Here is a 26,712-nt window from a genome sequence, read left to right on the forward strand (position 1 = left end):
ACTCGCAAACTTTGGATTACAAACAATGCTCATAATTGTTGCATACATCACTTCCTGGACAGTTTATTACTTTTTATTGTTAAAATTTAGATTTATGCATCATAAACAACATGTTGAGATTAAAAAAAAAAAGAAAAAAGAAAAAAAGGAATTCATTAGTTGTCTGAAGTTTTTGAAAATTATTTTAATGGATTTGCAGAGTCATACATTTTAATTTTACTAGTCAGATGGACATTAACATTCACCTTAACTTTAGCTACAAGTTTATTAAAAATTCACATTTTAATTTTACTGTGAGACGGACAATTAAGAATTCCACCATTACAAAAATAGACTGTTATTAGACTGTTAAGAATAGAAGTACACTGAAATATTTAAGATTATTTACTATGCTTCACTTTTACAAATAACTGGAATGCAATTTAAATAAAACATACACACACACACACACACACACACATTAGTCTGCATTAACATCGTGCATATCTATTTTTACATGCCATATTTTTGTCACATGCTAGTATCACTGTCAATCGCAATTTACAGTACAGACCAAAAGTTTGGAAACATTACTATTTTTTTAATGTTTTTGAAAGTTTCTTCTGCTCATCAAGCCTGCATTTATTTGATCAAAAATACAGAAAAAACAGTAATATTGTGAAATATTATTACAACTTAAAAATAATAGTTTTCTATTTGAATATACTTTAAAAAAAATAATTTATTCCTGTGATGCAAAGCTGAATTTTCAGCATCATTACTCCAGCCTTCAGTGTCACATGTAACATCCAGTCTATCACATGATCATTTAGAAATCATTCTAATATTCTGATTTATTATGAGTGTTGGAAACAGTTCTGCTGTCTAATATATTTGATGAATAAAAGGTTAAAAAGAACTGCATTTATTCAAAATAAAAAACAAATTCTAATAATATATATTCTAATAATATATTTTCTTTACTATCACTTTTTATCAATTTAACACATCCTTGCTGAATAAAAGTATTGATTTTATTTAAAAAAAAAAGAAAAAAAACAATTACTGACCCCAAATTACTGACCAGTAGTGTATATTGATATTACAAAAATATTTATATTTTTAAAAACATAGCTTTTTTTTTTTTTTTACTTTTTTTTCATCAAAGTATCCTAAAAAAGTATCACATGTTCTGAAAAAATATTAAGCAGCAGAACTGTTTCCAACTTTGATAATGAATCATCATATTAGAATGATTTCTAAAGGATCATGTGATAATGATCCTAAAAATTCAGCTTTGCATCACAGAAATAAATGATAATTTAAAGTATAATAAACTTAAAAACAATTATTTTAAATTGTAATAATATATCACAATATAACATTTTTTTCCTGTATTTTTGATCAAATAAATGCAGGCTTGATGAGCATAAGAAACTTCTTTCAAAAACATTAAAAATAGTAATGTTTCCAAACTTTTATTCTGTACTGTATATGTAGATGTCACTTCTAAAACTCTGCAGAGTGTAATTGGCCATTCGTTCTCTTAGCAGCATGAAAAACAATACTTTTATTAAATGGATAATAGCTATAGAGTCTGAAAAGTGCTAGAGACCGCTTAGTTTACGATCACTAAAAAGCTGTCACTAATCTCAGTTTGCAATCTTACAACGTTCCATTAAAATCAATAAAGCGGTCTACACTGCATAATAAATCTATTACTTACATAATTCTTACATTGCTGTTGTTTGTTAATGAGAGAGGATTTGCGAGAGCAAGCATTACTCAGTGATGGACAAAATCTCTGGTATTTTGAGTGGATTCTAACTTAAAGGGATAGTTCACCCAAAAATTTAAATTCTGTCATTAATTACTCACCCTCATGTCATTCCAAACCCGTAAGACCTCTGTTCATCTTTTTATTAATATATTTTTGATGAAATATGAGAGCGCTCTGACCCACCCATAGACAGCAATGTAATTACCCTGATCAAGGTCCAGAAACGTAGCAAGGACATCGGTAAAATAATCCATGTGACATCAGGTGTTCAACCGTAACGTTATGAACCTATGAGATTACTTTGTGTGCAAAAAAAAAAAAAAAAAAAAAAAAGACCATATTTTCCTATAAGTCTATAAGTCGCACTTTTTTTCATAGTGTGGCTGGTCCTGCGACTTATAGTCAGGTGCGACTTATCAAAATTAATTTGACATGAACCAAGAAAAATGAACCAAGAGAAAACATTACCGTCTACAGCCATGAGAGGGCACTGTATGCTGCTCAGTGCTCCTGTAGCATACCCCTGAAAACATTAACTGAAAACAACTGAAAACTGTTAACTGAAATATTCACTTAAAGGCAACTGAGAAAGACTGAATGCAAACAAAATGCCCCCAAAAAAGAAAATCCTATTCTGCAGATTACAAACAAATATGGTAAAATATGCAGCCGATCTGATAGGTTACAGGAGCACTGAGCAGCATAGAGCGCCCTCTCGTGGCTGTAGACGGTAATGTTTTCTCTTGGTTCTTATGCGACTTATAGTCCAGAGCGACTTACATATGTTTTTTTCCTCGTCATGACGTATTTTCGGACTGATGCGACTTATACTTAGGTGCGACTTATAGTCTGAAAAATACGGTATTCAGCAATTCGTCTCCTCTGCGCCACCCTGGCGACATATGCTGTTCTGTGTCAGCTGCGCCAAGCGGATACGTTGTTGCTATAGGGTGATGAGGAGGATAAAGACGTTTTTTTTTTTGCACAAAAAAACAATCTCGTAGCTTCGTAAAATTACAGTTTAACCCCTGATGTCACATGGATTATTTTACTGATGTCCTTTCTATATGTTTCTGAACCTTGATAGTAGTAATTACATTGCTGTCTATGAGAAGGTCAGAGAGCTCTAAAATTTAATCAAAAATGTCTTACTTTGTGTTCCAAAGATGAACGGAGGTCTTTTACGGGTTTAGAACAACATGAGGGTCAGTAATTAATGACAAAATTTTCATTTTTGGGTGTACTAACCCTTTAAACACCTCTGATTGGCCATTACGTTCACAGATCAACAAATATGTCTGCTATTGGCTACATTTCTCACCGCTACAAAAACACGCTGTAAATAGGAACATTTCATGTTCTCCAAAAATCAAACTCAAAAACACAATGGAGTGTTTGCTAAATCTGTTTCGTCAATGACATTATATCGTAACAGTATCAATTAAGGGTGATCTTGCTTTCCTTTCAGGGTGCTTATTGACTTTAAATTGACTTTGTGATGTTATTTTGCCCATGTTTTAGATATATATATATATATTTATAATAGATATATATATATATATATATATATATATATATATATATATATAGAGAGATAGATAAAAAAAAAAAAAAAAAAAAAGAGAGATAGAGAGAGAGAGAGAGAGATAGAGATAGAGAGAGAGAGAGAGAAGAGAGATAGAGAGAGAGAGCTGGGTAGTAACGGATTACATGTAACCTGGATTACGTAATCAGATTCCAAAACTCAAGTACTTGTAATTAGAGTAAACTACTGTTTAAAATACTCGTAATCAGACTACAGTTACTTTTTTATGGATTACATGATTACATATTTACACAATGGTAATAAATTGTTCACAATTCATTGATTCTAAGTTTCCTTTTTTTAACGTTTATATTTTTTTCCTAATAAACCTGCCGCTTATATACATTCGTGATTCTTTCGAGTCTTTCCAATGGAGAGGGGGAGGGGTGTCAGAATCGCCCTCAGAAGAAATCAGCAACAAGATAATGGAAAATGGAACACAGCCTTTAATCACTGGATGTACAGACATCATTTCAATTTTAAAGAAAGTCACGGGAAAAATGTCACTGTTCAGTGTAAGCTCTGCCTACCAAGGATTAATTTGCTGTCCACGGAAATCTTTGACCTAGCAAAGTTATTGCTGGGAATTTCATGTTCTTTAATATATTTTTTGTAATGTTAATTTTTCTTCAGTGTTACTACCTTATGCACTTCAAGTGTTTTGAGATGAAATATTTGACCTAGAAATGGTCTTTAATAAATTGCTTATATATATATATATATATATATATATATATATAAGTATATATAAGCAATGTAATTGTTGTGAGTTTCATGTTCTTTAATATAAATTTTTGTAATGTTGTTATTGTTTGTCATTTCCTCATTGTTACTATGAGCTTAAAATGTTTTGAGATGGATAGAAATGTCATTGCTGTGTGAATTTAGTCTTTTTCAAAATTCATGTTTGCAATGTAGCTATTGTTTGATGTTTTTCATTGATAGTCATATACACTTCTAGTGTTTTTTTAGATTAAATTTTTGACCTAGTAGTGATATTGCTGTGAATTTCACGTTTTTCAATGTGTTTTTTTTTTTTACTTAATTATAAGTAAATATGCTTTAAAATCATAAGATGTGATTTTGTTTTATTCAGTGTTATTAGCAAACACTAACAGCAAGGTACATTAGTGTTAGTATTTTGTAAATATTAACTGTCCATACATTGCACTTGAAAAAATAATCAATAAGTGATATCAAATAAGGGTTAGCACAAATGTAATCTAAATGTAATCCAAAAGTAATCAGATTACGTTACCAAAAATGTGTAATAAGAGATTATATTACTGACTACAAATTTTGTCATGTAATCAGTAACTGATTACAATTCATAAGTAATCTACCCAGCTCTATTATATAAATATATATATATATATATATATATATATATAGATATATATATATATATATATATTTTTTTTTTTTTATATATATATTTGTGATCAAACATTAATTGGCGACCCCCAGCAGTACCGCTTCAGACCCCAGGATGAAGACCCTTGCGTTAAATATGTTAAATACAATGTTCCCTCTAAGCGGTGCGCAACTTCTTATGTTGTGACGCGCAGAAGAAATAATATGCAAAATAATTTAAATGCTTGGCCAAACCATTATAGAGTTGTTATTGCTATAGAGTTAGAGGTGAATGCGGTTCACAGGTCATGGAAAGACCGTGCGCACATGCAAACACAGAGTTGATTTGTCTTTCATCTCCTTTTTGAACAGACCCATACCCACAGAATTGTCAAAATACCGGTCTCAACAACCATTCTCGTAAATGCAGTCAGTTATGTTTTAAATTAATGTAAACAGCGGAAAAAAGAAATCTGATTTGTATCATCATGGATCCGTGAAGTCGTTCTTAAAAGGACAGCAGCCTATAAACACCTGCTGCTGAATGTGTCACTAATGTTAATCAAGCAACAAAACACGGCTTTAAAGAATCATTTAATTAAATCTAAATTTAATTCATACAGTGAACACTATGCAGTGTTATTTTACACTTAATTATTTAATTTCTGTAAATGCATACTGCAGGTTTTTTATCTATGCTTGTAAATTTTATTTGTTCTTTTTTCTTCTTTTTAAATTTTTTTTTTACTGACTGTTGCCTTTAAAGGGGTCATATGATGTTGCTAGAAAGAACATTTTGTGTATTTGGTGTAATAAAATGTGTTTATGCTGTGCATTATTTTCCACATATTGTACATTGCCTTTCTAAAACACGTAATTTTTTTTACAAAGCTCATCGTTCTGAAAAGCGAAGTGTGCTCCGATTAGCCAGCTATCCAGTGCGTTGTGATTTGCTGAATGCCTCAAGCTTGTGACTGAAATGTTACGCCCCTTGCCATACTGTGATGCGTGTCCGGGTCAGAACTACAAAACAAAAACAATAAAACCCATTAAAAACGAGCCATTTGTTGAATCCAGTGGGGACATAATTACGGATTATAATGACTTATACTGTTGCATTGCATCGCGCAAACATAAAACCATGTTTGCATTTGTGATCGGAGAAATGACGAACAACAATCGCTACTCACTAGTGGTTCTCAATTCCAGCCCTCGCACCCCCCAGCTCTGCATATTTTGCATGTCTCTCTTTGTTAACACACCTGATTCAGATAATCAGCTCGTTAGAAGTGAGCTCCGTGGATGAAAGGTGTTCTTATTGACATGGTCCTTACACAGTAGGCGTTTCTCAATGTCAAGGATACTTCCTTGGCAGGACTGGTCCTTCCAAGTCACTTCCTTCAGAGTCTAGGCGAGGCTCCTCTTTAGCACTCGGAGAACACGTAAATGGAACAGGCTAGCAAGTGCACGTCATTACGCAAGTGAAGAGGTCCGCTTTCAGCGCTTATCGCAAGCCGTTTTAGCATTTAAAACTTATCTTAAATGGAGTTTTGACTAGCCATAAAGTATTTAGAGATATCTCTAATCCGATTTATTACTATTGGAATTATATTGCAGATATCTCTAATTGTCATTGTGACTAGTCGAATTATAATTATGACTATGCGAAATTATATTTATGGATAGTCAAACCAAGTTTTAAATGCTAAAACGGTAGGCGCTGAAAAATGGAAGTGTATATGTTACTGGTTTGGTTGTTTGTTTTCTACACGGAGACGTATGAACGCCTCCGTTTGTTCCTTGGTCCCTGTAACAAAAGACGAGAAAGCTATGAATAACGCTGTGAATGGTATAATATAATTATAAAATAAATTTGGACAACTTAACTAGTTATTTATAAAAGAAATGCCGGTGACGGCAACCGAGCTAACAATTGTTAAATGACAGGTCCGGTTCAGTTAGCCATCAATAACGTAATTTGTATTTGTATAATTTATAATATCAATACGGTAGTAATTTGTACTGGCATTTAAACGTTAAACTTTACCTATATTTACTACAGTTATAACAAATGTTTGGTAACGTAAATACATATTGAAAGCATATTGCCCCGTTAACGCTTCGACTCCACTAACGTTTGACATTTTTGAATTTTTTGAACAAGATAGCAAAGCTGTGCGCATAGGATTGTGGGTGATTTGAGAGCGCGAAGAGCGCGAAGGCTACACATATGCATCCTTTCCTGTATATGGGATATTTTTCGAACGAAGGACTCAGTCCTTGGTTGAAATTCCGAGGATCCTCGACATTGGAACAGTCCTTCGACAGATGTCGATGACGTAGCATCCTCGAAATTCTGGCTTCCGAGGATCCTTTCTTGACATTGAGAAATGCCTAGAGTTCATTGCTCCCTACTCCCTGAGCAGGGAAAACATGTTGAAGTTTACCTCACTTTGGAACATTCATTCACGGATTTGAGCTGCACAATGTCTTTACACACAGACAAGAGTGACATCATATGCCTCTGTAAATAAACACAATTTAAATGGACTTCTCGCACACTTCAATGCAATTTGAATAGAGCATATACGTTCGCTTCAAAACTGGAATCATGGCAGAATATCCTGTGATGTCCACTTCGCAAGGAACTTACGTCCGAATAGAACAAATGTCTGAAGCCATAAGAGAAATGTGCAGAGCAGGGGGGCGCGAGGACTGGAATTGAGAACCGCTGCTCTACACTGCTTAAAACTCAGGTTTGAATCATCAGTTGCAAATCCTTTACATGTGTAAATGTACTTACAGACTGTGTCAGAACAGCTGCCATTGTAGTCTTCTCTCCCAGGATCAGGAAACAGTCCTCCATAAAATGTGCTGCACACATCTGAATATTTGGTTTAAACTGTTCTGGAACAGTATTGTACATACAACTCAGCCACTGATTTCTAGTTGTGTCATCTTTTGTAAGGCCAAACAAAGTATTTTCGCTTTCACAACGAAACAGCGCCTCCACGACATGGTGCCAGCGGCAACCGCAAGAATCAAAGGTTACGCCTTCCTTCTTTGCGTGAACATTTGGGCGGCGTTCTTCCCACATCGTGATGTAGACATGTGGGGACGTGTTTAAATGAGGCGTTTTAGGAGAGCGTGGATGAGTCTTAACTGTTATAAAGAATATCTCTTTTGGGCTGAGACTTTAATTTTTGCAACTTTACAGATCTTCTTTATGCACCAAGTGCTTGTAACACTCCAAAGAGAAAGGAAAAATTTAAATTGCATCATATGACCCTATAGGCTATAGTTTTTGCTGTAGTACATGAAAAAGTACTTAAAGTGTACTTTTTTATTATACTATACTATATTATATTATCAATGGTCCCTCTAATTTTTTTTTCTTGCGAAGCAAACTTTTCGCTGTTGAGCGGACATTTTGGCCATCTGAGCAAAAACATTCTTTATATCTGGCCTGTACAGCGCACAAACAAAAAAGTGTGTAACTTAACTTAAATGTACTATCTATATTTCATTTGACCCTTGAGGTAACTAAATGATGCACATTTTAGGTTACCTGAGAAAACATTTTTTTACAGTGCAGTTACCAAGAAATTCTATTAAAAAGCTTGATGATGACAGCCATATACTGCCATTATATGGGGACGAGCATCTCTTACTCTTTACACACAGTAAAATAGCACAAAATAAACATGACTGAACATCAGAAGGTGTCGAAAGAAACAGTACAACTTTCTTAAATGTATCAGGCCTAATGTAATCACTCAGTCAGCGTTATTTATTTAAACATCTAGACTTGTCCTAGACAGAATTCATTTGTGCTACATTATTTTTTGTCACACCACGCTACTGTAACGTTGCATATAGCACCACCATATAGAAATCCAGTATTCAATTTGTTGTTTGAATGTTTCACTTTTAAACTGCCAAGATTTTTTGCAATATCTGAAGAGCCAATGGACTTCGATGTGATGGCATCTCTTCTTTGGGGAAAAAGGGAATGCTTTCCTTCTATAATATAGGATCTTTAATATCCTATGCGTCAGATAAGAAATGTGCAACTTTGCAGATGCAGTTGAATCTGCAGTCCAAATTAGAGGGTCTTGACAGAAAATTAAAAAATAAAAATAAGATAAAAATACACCCAGTAAAAGGCTGCAAAGAGTTGGTAGCCACTAGGCTGGCACTGTATCAGCTGTTAACTCTGATGGCAGATTCTGCTTTATTTTATGCAAGGCAAGGCTATATGAATTAAAAAAATAAGCATGGGCATCTTTTAGCAAGGCTTGTAAAACAGAGACCAAGCACTACTGCAGTACCAAGCACTAACAATGTTTTATAGTTGACCGTTAGGTCTAATAATAAATGTAATTAATTTGCAAAGCTCTTCTTATCTTCTTAATTTTTTCAAAAAGCCTAGAAAATACACCTTATAGTTAAAGGTGGCCTGCCACTGCTTAATTTAAATTTTTATAATTGGGCTTGTCATATAAGAATTATTGTGGGCTGGTTGCAAGAGGAGCCAGGAACAGACTTACGGTTTGTTTGTCTGTTCTCTTTACAATCTGTGGTTACCTTGGAAAGGAAGTCCACTGGCTCTGAAATATGCAAATTCAGTCTCAAATGCAAGAATTGCTTCAGCTTGGGAAAGGGACTTTAGGCAGCTCCTCCAGGATTTTGTGATTGTGTGATAGCAGAATTTATGCAAAATAAAGCAAACCCTGCAACTTCCGGAGGAGTTCACAATTTGTCTAAAGTGCCACAGATTGAGAATTTAAAAAAAAAAAAACACGACGTTAAGTCTGAAACGTGTTACTTTATATATTGTGCACTATTCAAAAGTAGGCTACTGTTATAATTAAAGTCATTGTTGTTATATTATAAGTATACTAACTTATTAAATCCCTGAAACAATTAAATATAAAATCATTACTTTTTTTAAATTGAACTTTTTTTTAACCTTTAGACTAGGGCTGGGCAATATATTGAATATTAGCGATAATATCGGAATAATTTTGACGACGATGTAAAATTTGAAAATATCGTGAATATCGAATAACATACTTTCCCAAAAGAATGCGCCAAACATCCAAAAAGGGAACATATAACTGCGGACTGTTCTACATGCCTCTACTACGAGAGCTGTCATGAGAGCTGGAGTTTAGCAATCTAATGAAAGCGTCGTTCAACCGGTCTGTGTTCTGTCATGAGATCTCGACTGTATTTGCGATTGTGATAGCAGAATAAATGCACTTACTAGACCGCTGATGTTTGAATAGAGAAACATAGGCTTTGGCCATTTGGAATTACTATTAGGGAATTTCACTGTTATATTTACCAGTTTCCCTGAGATACTTCACTCATACTGCGTATGGGGGAAAAGCTCCTTTTTCCTCGATACTGAAGCCTTTTTTCAATAACGCAGTGCAACTGCACTGCCATTGGTTTAATATGTAAACTTATTTACACCAATGACAGCGCTGCATAGCTGCACGAGCCTGTGGCGATGCAGCGCGCCAAAGCCCGCCAAAATGGGTGGGGCGAATGGCTATAAAAGCAGGCAAATCGCCAGAGAAAATCAGATCTTAATCCTTCAGCGACGACTTCACTTCGTTGGATCTCTGCTGAACGCCTTCGCCTGGAACAAGCTCTCGCCGTCGAAGAGGCACCGCAGCAGACCAGCTGAGACCGCCGACCACCTGCAGCGCCGGCGTTCTTGCAGACAGCCGCTCTTAGTGCCGTTCTCGGGCCGCCCGCTTCCCGCTTCCGGCCGCTTCTCAGCGATCTCCTGCCGCCATCCGGCGATCACAAAAAGAGCTTTTTCCAGCAGTTTTCACCGCTCTAAAAGAGCGTTTCTAACGCCGTTTTAACGGCGGCGGCCATGCAGCGCCACAGCTGTGGCACATGCAGAGCCCCTCTGCATGATGATGACGGCCATGGTTAGTGTGTTTTCTGCCTGGGTAAACCCCACGCTGAGGCTGCACTCACTGAGACCTCATGCTGCTTTTGTGAGAGCATGAGTCTCGCCTCTCTGCGCTCGCGGATCACTTTCTTTAATGAAAGTGATCCCGCCCCTTGCGCCCCCCCCCCGTCTTTTTCCTTCCGCGAGCCGGCCAGGAAAAGACAGCGGGGCCAGAGGGGCTCAGCGCCCGGATTTGGGTGAGATCACGCCGGCTCAGCACCCGCGTGCCTCACCCTCTCCAATGAGAGAGCCGTCCCCTGTCCTCTTCTCACGCCCAGAGCAGCGTCCCTCGGCTGAAGCGGGCCACTTGACGACTCCATGTCACTCGCGGCTTCTGAAACGGAAGACTGGGCCGGTGATTCTGAACCCGCCCACTTGCCGACACTAGAGCCCATCGATGCCAAAGCTGGGATGGATGCCGAGCTTCTCCGCATCCTCTCCAAGGCCGCCAGGCCCCCCACCAGCGCTCTGCCCCGTTCTTCCCTGAGGTTCATGATGAGCTGACGAAGTCGTGGCGCGCCCCCTACTCGGCCCGCCTACGCACTTCCTCTGCAGCTCTCAGCTCAGTAGACGGCTCTCAGGAGAAGGGCTATGAGCAATTGCCACCCCTGGACAAGGCCGTGGCTGCTCATCTCTGCCCCCCCACGGCTGTGGGGTGGAAAAGCAAGAGAGCCCTTCCTTCCAAGCCCTGCAGGACGACCTCTGCCATGGCTGGCAGAGCCTACACTTCTGCGGGCCATATTGCAAGTGTTCCAGGCAAAGCTTCTCCGTTCCCTGGATGAGTCTAGCCCTAGTGAACCTGCTTTTCACGACCTCCGCAGCGCCACAGATTTGGCCCTGCGCGCCACGAAAACCACGGCCCAGGCCATCGGGCGATCCATGGCCAACCTGGTTGTGCTGGAGTGCCACCTTTGGCTCAACCTAACAGAGATTAAGGAGAGCGACAAAGTGGCCTTTCTCGATGCCCCAGTCTCTCCGGGGACGTGCTACACACCATTGCTCAGGCAAGAGCCCCGTCTACAAGACACCTCTACGCCCAGAAATGGCCAGTCTTCGTTCACTGGTGCTCAGCACGAAACGAAAACCCTGTTGAGTGTGACGTATCTCCGATACTGTCATTTCTCCAAGAGCGTCTAGACAAGGGTCTCACCCCTTCCACGCTCAAGGTTTACGTAGCAGCCATCGCAGCATTTCATGCTCCTATTGCTGGCCAATCAGTGGGTCGAAACAGCCTCATTGTGCGTTTCCTGAGAGGTTCTAGGCGGTTGAAGCCCCCACGTCCTCTCACCGTTCCCACTTGGGACCTTCACACGGTCCTTGGAGCACTCAAAGGACCTCCCTTTGAACCCCTGCGTTCAGCTGACCTTCGGCCCCTAATGCTCAAAACCGCTCTGCTACTTGCTCTAGCATTGGTCAAGCGTGTTGGCAATTTGCAGGCCCTCTCGGTGAGCCCTGCATGCCTTGAGTTTGGGTCCAATGACTCGAAGGTCATTTTAAAACCCAGGCATGGCTACGTCCCTAAAGTGCTCTCGACGCCATTCAGAGCACAGGTAATTTCCCTCTCAGCTCTGCCTCCATTGTCAGGTGAGCGAGAGCTGGATTTGCTCTGCCCAGTGAGGGCTTTGAGGATATACATTGAGCGGTCACAGCCGTTCAGGCAATCTGACCAGCTTTTTGTCTGCTTTGGTGGCCGCACCAAGGGGTCTTCGGTCTCAAAGCAACGCCTCTCACGTTGGATTGAAACTATCGCTCTATGTTACTCCTCTATGGGCCTTGAGTGCCCCATAGGAGTAGAGCCCACTCTACTAGAGGGATGGCCTCTTCATGGGCCTGGTCTAGTGGTGTCTCTATCAAGGACATCTGTGAAGCCGGCCGGCTGGTCCTCGCCGTCCACTTTTGTCAGATTCTATAACTTGGACATCCCGACCTTGCACGCTCGGGTTCTTTTGGTTTGATACGACGGCCTCTATCAGACTCCATCATCATACCACCTCCAGGGAGCTAGCTCCCTCTTAGCAGTGTAGTGTCAAGGGTTCGACGGCTCCGGCCCTCTCACTTATCCTCTGGACCCCAGGGTGTTCAAGATAAGTCTTGTCGTTCCCTACCGTGGCAATTCGTTCCCCATACGCAGTATGAGTTCCCTGAGATACGGAAACGTACTCGGTTACGAACGTAACCTCGGTTCCCTGAGATACGGAACGAGTACTGCGTTATATGCCGTGCCACGAGGCTGCGGCTTCAGTGTCGTCGATTCAGTCGTATGACCTGATTTCATCTGGCGATTTGCCTGCTTATATAGCCATTCGCCCCGCCCATTTTGGCGGGCTTTGGCACGCTGCATCGCCACAGGCTCGCACAGCTATGCAGCGCTGTCATTGGTTTAAAAAGTTTACATATTAAACCAATGGCAGTGCAGTTGCACTGCGTTATTGAAAAAAGGCTTCAGTATTGAGGAAAAAGGAGCTTTTCCCCCATACGCAGTACTCGTTCCGTATCTCAGGGAACCGAGGTTACGTTCGTAACCGAGTACGTTTCATAATATAGACAGAGAGAGTGCAAAAGTGTATGTGTGTATATATATATATATATTATATATATATATATATATATATATATATATATATATATATATATATATATATATATATATATATATATATATATATGAGGCAAAAGAAAATCTTTTTTTATTATTTAAATGCAAATGCAAACATATCAAGATATATATTGAATATCGTAAAATTTTGACAATATCGAGATTTTTTTTTTTTTATATATATCGCCCAGCCCTAAAGTTTTATGTTTTGTCATACACTTGATACAACATGCTTTTATATAGTATAGCATTTTTATATATAGTATAGCATTTTTATTGTGGGGGCAAAACACAATGCAATGCAATATGCCTGCAAATAGAAATGAACAAAGAAACATTCCTCAAAGGTCTGTTGCATAATATATGACACATACATTTTAACATGATTTTTCTAATGCTAATCATTTTTGTTTATTTAGTAGAGATTGTTTAGCTATATTGTATTCATGTTGAGGCCTTAGAAATTCATGTAGCTATCAAAAAAGTAGGGTTAAAATGACTCACGTTTTTGAAAGTTAATTCAATAGTGTGATAATACCATATGATAAAAGCTTCAGCAATTATCTTGAAATGAAAAGTTGATATTGTCACATGCCTACTCCATTCCTATATTATATATATATATATATATATATATATATCTATATACTATATATATATATATATATATATATATAAATATACACACACACACACACACACACACCCAATTATAAAATAATAAAATTACCAATATTCTATAAAATATTATCTTTTGAGCTCAATGAAAGAAACTCAGGTTTGGAACAAGTGGAGATGTTAAGAGAGTTAAAGGGATAGTTCACCCAAAAATGAAAATTAGGTCATTAATGACTCACCCTCATGTCGTTCCAAACCCGTGAGACCTCCGTTCATCTTCGGAACACAGTATAAGATATTTTAGATTTAGTCCGAGAGCTTTCAGTCCCTCCATTGAGAATGTATGTACGGTATACTGTCCACATCCAGAAAGGTAATAAAAACATCTTCAAAGTAGTCCATGTGATATCAGAGGGTCCGTTATAATTTTTTGAAGCATCGAAAATACATTTTGGTCCAAAAAATATCAAAAAACTACGACTTTATTCAGCATTGACTTCTCTCCCGGGTCTGTTATGAGCGCGTTCACAACACTGCAGGTTTAGTGATATCCGGGTTCGCGCGAACGAATCACTCGATGTAACCGGATCTTCTTGAACCAGTTCACCAAATCGAACTGAATCGTTTGAAACTGTTCACGTCAACAATAAGCATTAATCCACAAATGACTTAAGCTTTTAACTTTTTTAACATGGCTGACACTCCCTCTGAGTTCAAATAAACCAATATCCCAGAGTAATTCATTTACTCAAACAGTACACTGACTGAACTGCTGTGAAGAGAGAAGTGAAGATGAACACCGAGCCGAGCCAGATAACGAACGAAACATTGACTCGTTCTCGAGTCAAGAACCGGTTGCATCGGTTTTCGGATCACCGGTAGTGATGGGAAGTTCTGTTCTTTTTCGTGAACCGGTTCTTTCGGACAGTTTGATTCAATAAACCGGTTGCCGAAAACGGTTCACCAGTTCTTTGCGCTCGACGTAATGACTTCATTGGCGATGATTGCCCTTGATTCAAGCCTTCGGTTTACCCGCGCTCATAACATTAGCACAGAATCAGTTCAGAAATCAATCACCAAAAGAACCAGTTCGGTTCAGACGCGCTGTGTGTCAGTCTGAATCACGCATGCGCAGTATCATCAGCTCCTCGGTTCTCGAACCGGACGCGTCCGACAGAAAGGGTTCTTGACCTCGTTTATTTGAACTCAGAGGGAGTGTCAGCCATGTTAAAAAAAGTTAACAGCTTAAGTCATTTGTGGATTAATGCTTATTGTTGACACGAAACGTTTCAAACGATTCAGTTTGATTTGGTGAACTGGTTCAAGAAGATCCGGTTACATCGAGTGATTCGTTCGCGAACCGGATATCACTAAACTCCAGTTTTGTGAACGCGCTCATAACAGACCCGGGAGAGAAGTCAATGCTGAATAAAGTCGTAGTTTTTGATATTTTTGGACCAAAATGTATTTTCGATGCTTCAAAAAAAATTCTAACGGACCCTCTGATATCACATGGACTACTTTGAAGATGTTTTTATTACCTTTTGGATGTGGACAGTATACCGTACATACATTCTCAATGGAGGAACAGAAAGCTCTCGGACTAAATCTTAAAATATCTTATAATGTGTTCCGAAGATGAACGGAGGTCTCACGGGTTTGGAACGACATGAGGGTGAGTCATTAATGACATAATTTTCATTTTTGGGTGAACTATCCCTTTAATTATGACAGAATTTTCATTTTGGGAGGAACTATCCCTTTAATCTTTATTTTTATATGAAAAAGTCTCTTTATATTCTGCTTTTAAATTCTGTCAATTTTATAATGAAGTTTAAACATTAAATGATTTTTGATGATTTGTAATGTAGTATTAAAAATTGCTAGTTAATTCTGCAGCAGGTAGCACACAAGCTCATCATCTATTTCTCTTTACAAGTATGAACATGAAATTCAGATTTTTTTTAATGTCAATGAAAACTCATTTGTAAGTCCAGATCTGAAATTTATTTATTTTCAGTTTCAAAGGCATTTTTTTTTTTTTTTTTTGAGAAGTTGCATTTAAAAAGGCACAAATCGAATTCAATAGGGCAACATGTAAATATTTCTGTAGCTTCTGAAGAGCAGTACTAAATGAAAAAAAAAAAAAAACAGGATCTTTAAACAAAAAAACAAAAACGTCATCACCCTCTTCAAAAGTTATACCCCTCCTGTCTATATTAATGCATCGTTTTTCCTTCCGGGTCATCAATGAATGTTTGAACCTTTTGCAATAATTGTGTATGTGTCCTTTAGTTGTCATTAGTGTAAAAAGATCAAAAATCACACTGTCACTGCTGGAAAGGGATCAAATATGCGAAAGATGCTGGAAAACCAAGGAATCTGCAGGACCTGGAGGATTTTTCTGAAAAAGTGTGGGAAGTTTAACTGTTCAGGACAAACAAGCAACTGATGAGCAACCATCACAAACCAAAAAAAAAAAAAAAAAAAGGATCATCTAGGTAAGAACACAGTATCAGAATCAAGCATATGTAAACTTGAATAGGTCATATAAATTCATCTATTATTTTGTCTTGTGGACAAGGTAAACATATCCTGTTTAGGACAGTATTAAAAAAAAAAAAAACAATATTTACATTCTGTTTGATACCTCTTATGTTGGTTAAATAATTAACATTTTGCAGATTGTGCAAGGTGTATGTAAATGTTTGACCACAACTGTATGTATATATATGTAGGGAAAATGTAATATGTTTCTCCCAGACTTGGGGGGAGCTGTGTTCTATGAGTATTTCACTGTGTGAGTGAGCCCTTCTTCACATGGGTGTAGCTGTTGTTTAATTCAGTTCTATTTTCCATGTGAAAAGGTAAGGATGGTTTTCACTGTTCTCTGTTACATCTATTACATTTCTTTAATTATATTGGCCATCCATGTTATTTGAAGAAATATATTGCAGTTAAAGATGTTAACTAACATATGTGCAGTTATTTGCGAAGGATGGTTTTGTATTTCTAATAGTATTTAATGGGTTGTACCTTCCATGTGGTGGGGTATATTTTTCTGTATATTGTATTGTGTTTAACGTTTATCTGAGTATTTTGGGTTTTATTCTTTGTATTTGGGATGCATGTGGCATTTAACATTAATTGTCATATGTGGAAAGTTATTTTTCCAGTCTTTATGCATTTTTATTTTTTATATTAGTAACTAACTAACAGTTCTATTTTCCTTGTGAAAAGTGGCTGATGCAGATAAAGAGCCCAATAAATGAGCTTCACTGCTGTGACGACAACGATGTTTGTGTCCTCCTCATTCAACCATCACCCAAACACAATGCAGAGACATTTGGGGGAGCACACAGACGAAGAGGGTTACACACACACACACACATATAAATAATATATATATATACACATATACACATACACATACATATATATATATATATATATATATATAATATATATATATACACATACATACATATATATATATATATATATATATATATATATATATATATATATATACATACATATATATATATATATAATATATGTATATTAAAATTGGGTAAAAATATATAAATATATATGTATATATATATACATATATATACACATACATATATATATATATATATATATATATATATATATATATATATATATATATATATATATATATATATATACATACATATACATATATATATATATATATACATATATATATATATATATATATATATATATAATATATATATACATATATATATATATATAACACACAATACAAAAAAAAAAATACATATATATATATATATATAACACACAATATATATATATATATATATATATATATATATAATATATATATATATATATTAGGGCTTGCATAGACTAGTCGAGTAGTCGAGTGTAGGCCTGGGACGGTTACCGCATTAAAAAATATTGGCCTGCATATCTGAATGTCTTCGGCAGAAGTCAAATGAGCCATTTTAATCTAGATTAATTCCAAGATTACAGTGAGATTAATCTAGATTAAAAAATGTATCTATACACCTCTAATAGGCTAATAGAATTCCCATTTGTATTGACTATTAGGCCTAGAGTACCTGCGTAATGTCTTGTAGCCTATATATTGAATTTCATTTCATTTTACTAAAGCATAAAATACAGGCGGATGACTCATGAGAAAGCAGAAAAAGCAGGACCTCAGTTTTTTAATTGCACGTGCTTATTCTGCTTAACACAATTCTCTCACGTGGTTGCGCAGCCGACAATTGCGCATTTAAGCTACTATTCCATCGAAACATGGCATTTATATGTATAATATATAAATATGTAGACATATAGGCTAAATTAATATAAATATTTAAAAATCTATAATATATATAAATATTATTTATATTATATATTTTTACATATTTATATTAACTTAGCCTATATCTCGTGTGCGCTTTGGTCTCAGTGTGGTTCAAGGCTATAATTTAACGAATGCTATTTAATTTAACAGTGTCGCTGCTCACAATACCGTCATTGTTTTTTTTTTAACTTATAAATATTATTTATATTTATCTTATTTTATAAATATTATTTATATTTATCTTATTTATAAGTAAAAAAACAACCACAATATTGTGAGCAGCGACACTTTGTTAAATTAAATAGCATTCGTTAAATTATAGCCTAGAACCACACTGAGACCAAAGCGCACACGAGATATAGGCTAAATAAATATAAATATGTAAAAATATATAATATAAACAATATTTATATAGCCTATATTAAAGATTTTTAAATATTTATATTAATTTAGCCTATATGTCTACATATTTATATTACTCTATATGCCTTCGTTAAATAGCCTTCATTAACCACTGAGACAAAAAAGCGCACACGTAATATCTATATAAATATTAATATAGCTAAACATGTACAAATATGTAATATAAAATATAAATCATATTAAATATAATTCATATATTATATAAGTATTAAAAAAAATGAATCTGGCTGACTTACTTGGGGAAAAAAAAGAAAAAACATCTACTCCGACCCCCAAGAGAATTCGTGTAGACACAGAGATCAGAAGTTATTTGCAGGAGGAAGCCCTGGATTTCCACGCAGACCCTCTTGTCTGGTGGCGGGACAATAGTGTCCGATTCCCTCTGCTTTCCAAAGTAGCCCGAAAATATATGACCATTTGCGCTACAAGCGTGTGTTCAGTGCTGCAGGTAACGTCGTTACATCTTTCAGGGCCTCCCTTAAACCTGACAAAGTGAACATGCTAGTTTTTCTAGCAAAAAATATGAAGGCTGGGATGTAAACCATAGCGCCTTTCGTTTTGCCAGCACTTTTTTTTCAGACATAATTTCTGTTTTAAATGTTCTTATTCTAAATGTGAAATAATAAATGTTAAATAAAAACGTGTTCCTTATGCTCAATTGCTTAGCCTCTGTGTGCGCAAAAGTCATTATAGTTTAAGTGATTGTTTGATGACGACGACTGTAGCCTAATCTGAAGGTAAAAATATGGAAAATAAACATGCAAATTAATATCTATTACTGATCAATACGATAAATAAAAATGTGTTTGTTTGTCTTTATGATGCTCTATCTTCAGATCTCTGTCGTGAATTGCGATCAGATCTGATATCGCCCCCAAAAAATATGAAGGCTAGGGTAACCTCGCCTACTATTTCGTTTTGCAGAAATTTTATTTCAGACATCATTCCATTTCTGTTCTAAATGTTCATGTTCTAAATGTAAAAAAAAAAAAAAAAAAAGTGAAATAAACCTGTTCCTTATATTCGTTTGCCTCCCGTGTGTGTGCGAAAGTGAAAGTCCATCGATCACGGTGGGGTGGGGTGGGGGGGAGTGGGGGTTGCGGGTTGCAGTTTACCGCAATACCGCGGGAATTTATTGCTTTTTCAACCGCGGTAAGAAAAATTCAATACCGTCCCAGGCCTAGTCGAGTGATCGACTACTTCAACCACTTGTCGGCGCTGTCGGAAACAATCAACTGCTCGAGCATGCATTGACCATAATGCATACAAAGAGTTTGAAAGTACGACGTACGGCGTGTAGCTGTTACTTACTAGGACCTTATCTATGTTGCATGAAAAATTAAAATACGTAATGTAATAAATTAGGATCGTGCCTGAAGCCGAATACCTCATTCGGAATGGCACGGATAATGGCTTCAAAAACTAATAACGGACAAGGAATAATTTTGCCTGAATAGTCGGCTGAAGCTGGCACAGTCTGATGTTTGCTAGATAACAGTTGAGTCATGGGATCAGCGCAATAGTATACACAGACCACTAAAGTCATGAGTGTGAAGTGAATGAATGTAAACTTTTTGAGAGAAAAGAGTGCTAATCCAACACCGCATTGCTGTTGCCTCTCCGTGCATCTCTCAGAAATCAGAGCTTTGTAAGAGTAATTTCACCTATAATAATACATCATACACTTTATATTATTTTTATATATTTAAAAGTCAATGATTTAAACCTTAGGGTACGATATGAAACGAATGAATGGAATAAGCACAGCGCGCTCACCAATCAAACAGCCGCGTTGCGCTTCTCAGTCTCTCAAAAACCAAACCAGTTTTCTCTCAAGAGTAGGCTTATAATCAGCGTAGATACGGATACATTTTCTACTTGTCCTACATGTTTGCATCTTTATCTTTTGCTGGTTTGCGCGACACATGCACATTTGTTTAGTGAAGTTCACTAAACATTAAGACTCGCTTAAAGAGTTCTGCGTAATGAAAATGTGCAAATTGAATGGATTCAGTCGTGTTCAAATGATCACTAAACGTTTGTCATGGCATCTCTCTGCTTGCATGATAAATATTATTTTAGAAATTAATAATTATTTTAGTTTAACACGATATACTTGTTCAGTGATAACTATGAAAAAAAGATAAAAAGTCATAACGGTCTTATCAAGTAACTGTACGACATTGTATCCGAATGCAGATATGAAAAATGTTACAAATACTGGCTGTTATATGAAAATTTAAATATGCAATGTCATAATTATAAAGTTTTGCAAATTTACATATGTAATTGCTGCATAAGGCTATAAATTAATAAGCGTTAAGTTTTCATTTACAATAGCATGAACCACGAGTAGTCGAGTAACTCGAGTATTTTTTAAATAAAAAAATCGACTAGTAGAAATCAGTAATCTTGCAACCCCGAATATATATTTTTATATATATATATATATATATATATATATATATATATATATATATATATAATATATATATATATATATATATATATATATATATATATATATAATGTATGTTTGAATAAATTTGCCATGAAAAATATGACAGCCATTATTTAAATATCCATTTCTCATAACCAAATTTGAGTAAAAACAATTTAAATAATGGCATGCTAACATGGTTCCCTGTATAAAGTATACATCATTAGTTAACAGATTCTTGTCCAATAAGAAAAATTGACAAACTCTACCACACATACAGTACAGGTCAAAAGTTTGGAAACATTACTATTTTTAATGTTTTTGAAAGAAGTCTCTTCTGCTCATCAAGCCTGCATTTATTTGATCAAAAATACAGAAAAAAAAAACAGTAATATTGTGAAATATTATTACAACTTAAAATAATAGTTTTCTATTTGAATATACTTTAAAAAAAAAAATAATTTATTCCTGTGATGCAAAGCTGAATTTTCAGCATCATTACTCCAGCCTTCAGTGTCACATGTAACATCCAGTCTATCACATGATCATTTAGAAATCATTCTAATATTCTGATTTTATTATGAGTGTTGGAAACAGTTCTGCTGTCTAATATATTTGATGAATAAAAGGTTAAAAAGAACTGCATTTATTCAAAAAAAAAAAAAAAAATCTAATAATATATATTCTAATAATATATTTTCTTTACTATCACTTTTTATCAATTTAACACATCCTTGCTGAATAAAAGTATTGATTTTATAAAAAAAAAAAAAAAAAAAAAAATTACTGACCCCAAATTACTGACCAGTAGTGTATATTGTTATTACAAAATATTTATATTTTAAAAAGAGCTTTTTTTTTTTTTTTTTACTTTTTATTCACCAAAGTATCCTAAAAAAGTATTACATGTTCTGAAAAAATATTAAGCAGCAGAACTGTTTCCAACTTTGATAATGAATCATCATATTAGAATGATTTCTAAAGGATCATGTGATAATGATCCTAAAAATTCAGCTTTGCATCACAGAAATAAATGATCATTTAAAGTATAATAAATTTAAAAACAATTATTTTAAATTGTAATAATATATCACAATATTAAATTTTTTTCTGTATTTTTGATCAAATAAATGCAGGCTTGATGAGCAGAAGAAACTTCTTTCAAAAACATTAAAAATAGTAATGTTTCCAAACTTTTGACCTGTACTGTACATCCAAATAAATCAATGTCGTATTGAGATTGGAATCTAACTGAATAAAGGGCATGTGAATCTGAACCAAACTGATTTATGAAACAATCAGCCCTAATCAACAATAGGTTTTTAGTAATAATTCTTAAAAATACTTCAAATCACAATAGTTTATAGGTAACTAAGTGCTTAAAGCTGTAGTCCCTCTGTAGCATGCAAGTAAAGGAGTGCTTACTTGTGTACTCTTTCAACAGTATATAGGCATAAGCTCGTTGGCAGAGCCATTCAGCATTATCAGCATTCTCTCCCAATGCCGCATTTAGCTCCTATGATAAGAAAGAGATACGTTATTACTCATGAGAAATCATATAACACACTGATCCACATTTATTTTCTTCAAAAAATTTTACGGTAGTATGTATGATAATGATGTGTCAGATTATAAACCACAGTCATGCAAAATATCAAGAAGATGAGCTTGTCACCCTTAGAAATACTTATATAATAACAACAACATACACTGCCAGTCAAAAGTTTAGAATCTGTGTTTAGAACATGTTTTCCGCAGATTGAAACACTGAATGAGCTTTTACGTGAGACATTTCAGTAAGTTGTAGCCTACTGAAGGCTCTCTTATAAAATAACCTAGCTTTTGATGTTAATTCATGTTCATTATGTACAGTGTTGCCAAGTTGAATTGGGCTCCTTTAAAACTGTTGCTGCGGGTTTAAGCGACCCCATATATAGCCCCTAAAATGCAAATTTTACCAGGGGATCCCCACCAAAAATGTGTATTTTAACCCACCCGAATGCAATCTTTACCAGGGGATCCCCCTCGAAACGTGATTGGGCTAGTATAGAGTAGCAATTGGCAGGTTTTGTTGTGAAATCCAGGCAACCCTGATTATGTACTAGCTATAGTCAGTCCCTCCAGGATGTTGCGATTGCTGAATTTATCGCAAAATCAAGCAAACTCTGCAATTTTCGCAAGAGCTCGAAAACCTTCGTAATTGCTGCAGATTTTCCTCAAATTTTGGGCTTAGCCGTGTCCCGTGATGTCATCGCAGCGTGCATTCAGTCAAAGAAAGGTTCCAAAAATGGAATGAACAGCCTTCCGTACTCTTCAGGACCGATTTACATGAGCTACATTGGACAAACAAACCGAAAGCAGAACAAATCTGCACTACACCTTTGTGCTACACAGCACAGACCATTTATCTGCTCGGGCCGGAGCCATGGGCTGATTTCACTCACGCGACGTAACACCATTATACACAGCACTGGAAGATAGGCCTACAGTGAAGAAAGTCGAATTCACCGCAGAATCAACAACCTCTGTGAAATCTTGTGAGAAGCATTCAAATTCAGTGCATAATTCTGCTAAAGCTACAGATATCAGAACAAACACCACTGATGTGGAAGCCAGGAAAAAGAAAATGTTTTATTTTTTCTCACCGTATTTTTTTATCGTTACCAAATTCTGTGTTTTAGCATGTCTAATTATTTTAATCCATAAAACAACTTAATTTATTAATTTTTTTTCTTAAAAAGCCTTATGATTTTTACCCCCTCAAAAATTCTGTGTTGTGTATTAAAATATTTCTGGTTATCAAATGAAGGCATGAAACACTTTTTTTTGGCAAACAAAGGGGATTTACTATTAAAATTAAAACATGGAAGAAATGTTGTGTGATTATTCCATGTTTGTTTCATTTTAGTAGTAGTAGAAGGCTATGTACATTCTACTGAAAAATAGACCGGACTTTAATTTTGATGGGTTGCCGTGAATACCTTTACAGTTATGTGTATGTGATATGAGGCTAGTTGTACTCAAATCAAACGGCCAGAAGCTCATGAAAGCTTTTTCAGAGCAGTTCTGGAGATGTTGTTCATGTGTTTACGTCCTCATTTAGAGAGACGACAGAAGTTGAAATCACCGCGAGCGTCACACGCACTTCAGTATAAAATAAAACCTCATGTCTGCGCCAGTCATTAGAGTCATATTTAAATAGACTTTTGCGGCTTAATAGTTAAAGATATTAGTCCATATCGCGATGTGATTTAAGTGTAATGACCTACTTTTTATTAATTCATTCAAAATTTGACCAATTCCGTGACATTCCGCGTTAAACTGTGAATTCTGTTTTTATGACTGGATTCCTTGGTTCCGTCCGCGTTTTCCGCGTCACGGAAATCAAAGGCACTACAATTAGACCAGCACAATGTATACTCTGACACTTTAACTGCTTCTATTCTTGAACACTTAATGATTATCTAATTATAAATAAAAGAGCAGCGCTGAGTCTAGGAGAACTCACCGGTATCACAAACACTCCGGGCGCGTCGCGTTCAACTCTAGCAGCAGTCTAAAACAGTTTATTTATTCACCAAACGGACACAAGTTTACTTCAAGAATTAACAGTGAGGCACAGATAAGTCTGAAGTTCCGTGTTTAAAAAAACGGAGCAAATGGAAAGAGAAAACTATATTATAGCTCTATAAATAAGGCATACAGACTTTATTACAGCCACAGAAAGACAAACATTTCAATATAATTATTACGATAATTATTACGATAATTATTGCGATATAATTTTCCTCGATAAAATATGAAGAGTTCGATAAATGTTCAATAAGATGTTTATGCACCAAAAGTGGAATGAAACAGCGTGACTGATTTGAAACGCGTCACATGGACCGTTTGTCCGCTCAGATGAAAATTCAAACTTCTGCGCAGCACGTGCTCACTAGAGCAGATGTGCTTACTCGGTCACACAAGCATTAAAGGGTAACTAAACCCCTGTTCAGAGCCTGACTCCACCCACTGGCAATATTTGAAAAATGCTGAAAAGTGGGCAGAGAACAGCGGAGATAGAGGGGACGAACCGAGGGCAGGGCTGAGCGGGTGGGGCGTGAACCTGAGACCCGCAGTAACGGATTAATTGACAGCTGCTGTCAGAGTCCCTAAAATGGAGAGTGACTGTAGTGACGCAAGTAGCTTTGCAACAGAGCATTCATTTGAAGTAGAGTACTTTTCTCCCCCACCTTCACCTGAAGTGGAGGATGTCGAGGTGTCTGTGGATACAGGGCCAGGGGCTGAGCCATATCAATTCGAGCCGCTGGCTCAAACTGCGGTCTTAACTCCCGCATCGCAATCAGCATCCGACGATGCTAGCGAAGCAGCCGCTACAGTGATTTTGACGGAACAAGATAGTTTTATACTGCCAAGGGGCTTGGAAGCTCGTACCAAGGGCGTGGTGAGCTGGAAACTGCATACGTCACCTGCCACCGCTTACGGCACGTACCACCCCAAACATCCAACAGGAAAAATCAACTGCAGTAGCCACCGTTCAACCTGAAGAGGGCAGCACTCAGACGTTTTTACACCATATATTGTAGAATTAAAACACTTTATACTCAAATGTCAAAAAAGTTACTCGAATCAATGAATAGCACTAATAAAGCCCCATTCTTACAGATCATTAACTTAAAAAAGTTGGTTTAGGGTTTAGTTACTCTTTAAGCAGTGCTGTGAGATCCAGTGCTTGAATTCAGCGATGAAAACAATTGACTCATTGATTAAAACTAGTTAAACGCCAAACAAACACTGCAATGAGACAGTCAGAAGGCTTTTCAATCAACACATTGCTATCATTTACCATATAGTTATATTTTTACCATAGGTAGCTATATGTGTGGTTTGAACTGGGTTTATCATGATTTAAATGTATGCTACTATGGGAGACCAATGCTTATTTAAAATATATATATATAAAAAAATTAAATTAAATTAAATTTAATCACATAAAACTGAGGTTGCTACAATTTTTACAGATGTTACTGATTTAAATAATGAACAAAAATTTACCTCTGCATCCTAACTCAAGCTACTATCAAATGTGCATTTCTAATAGAACAAAAAGTGATATTATTATTTATATTATCAGTCAACCCAAACCTGTTTCTTGATTTGAAACAATATCACTCATTAGGACATGCAGAAACTAAGAAATAAATTTTTCTATTTAAATATTTATTCTGTTAAGGAAAATTAATGGTCTGGTTTCTACAACTTTCCCTTTGGAGCAAAAATCTGACTTTAAACTTTAAAGAAATAAAGATTTCTTATCGTGATAATTATCGATATTGACTGATATGAAAAAAATTATCGTGATAATTTTTTTGCCCATATCGCCCTGTCCTATATGTACTGGGAATTTTTTTTTTTTTATATAAATAAATTAGCATCATATGATGATACAATCAGGGGAATTAGGGGTGGGGGATATGACCAAAATCTTTTATCACGATATGAGTACTTTTATATCACCATAACGATATATATCATGATATAGTTATTTTTTCTTTTAATAAGGTTTTTATCATATTGAAATCTTTGATACCA

The 26,712-nt window shown here is 36.0% G+C and overlaps 1 protein-coding gene across 1 annotated transcript in view; it reads right to left on the minus strand.

Annotated features, from left to right (window-relative positions):
- sugt1 (SGT1 homolog, MIS12 kinetochore complex assembly cochaperone) overlaps positions 1-26,712 on the minus strand; it is a 61,697-nt gene that overhangs the window by 25,026 nt on the left and 9,959 nt on the right. Inside the window, exon 3 of the mRNA XM_042755528.1 lies at positions 22,543-22,633. Within this exon, the coding sequence (XP_042611462.1) occupies positions 22,543-22,633 (91 nt within the window). The remainder of the gene's footprint in view (positions 1-22,542; positions 22,634-26,712) is intronic.

This window comes from Cyprinus carpio, chromosome A1 (assembly GCF_018340385.1).
Source record: "Cyprinus carpio isolate SPL01 chromosome A1, ASM1834038v1, whole genome shotgun sequence".
NCBI classification, from domain to species: domain Eukaryota; kingdom Metazoa; phylum Chordata; class Actinopteri; order Cypriniformes; family Cyprinidae; genus Cyprinus; species Cyprinus carpio.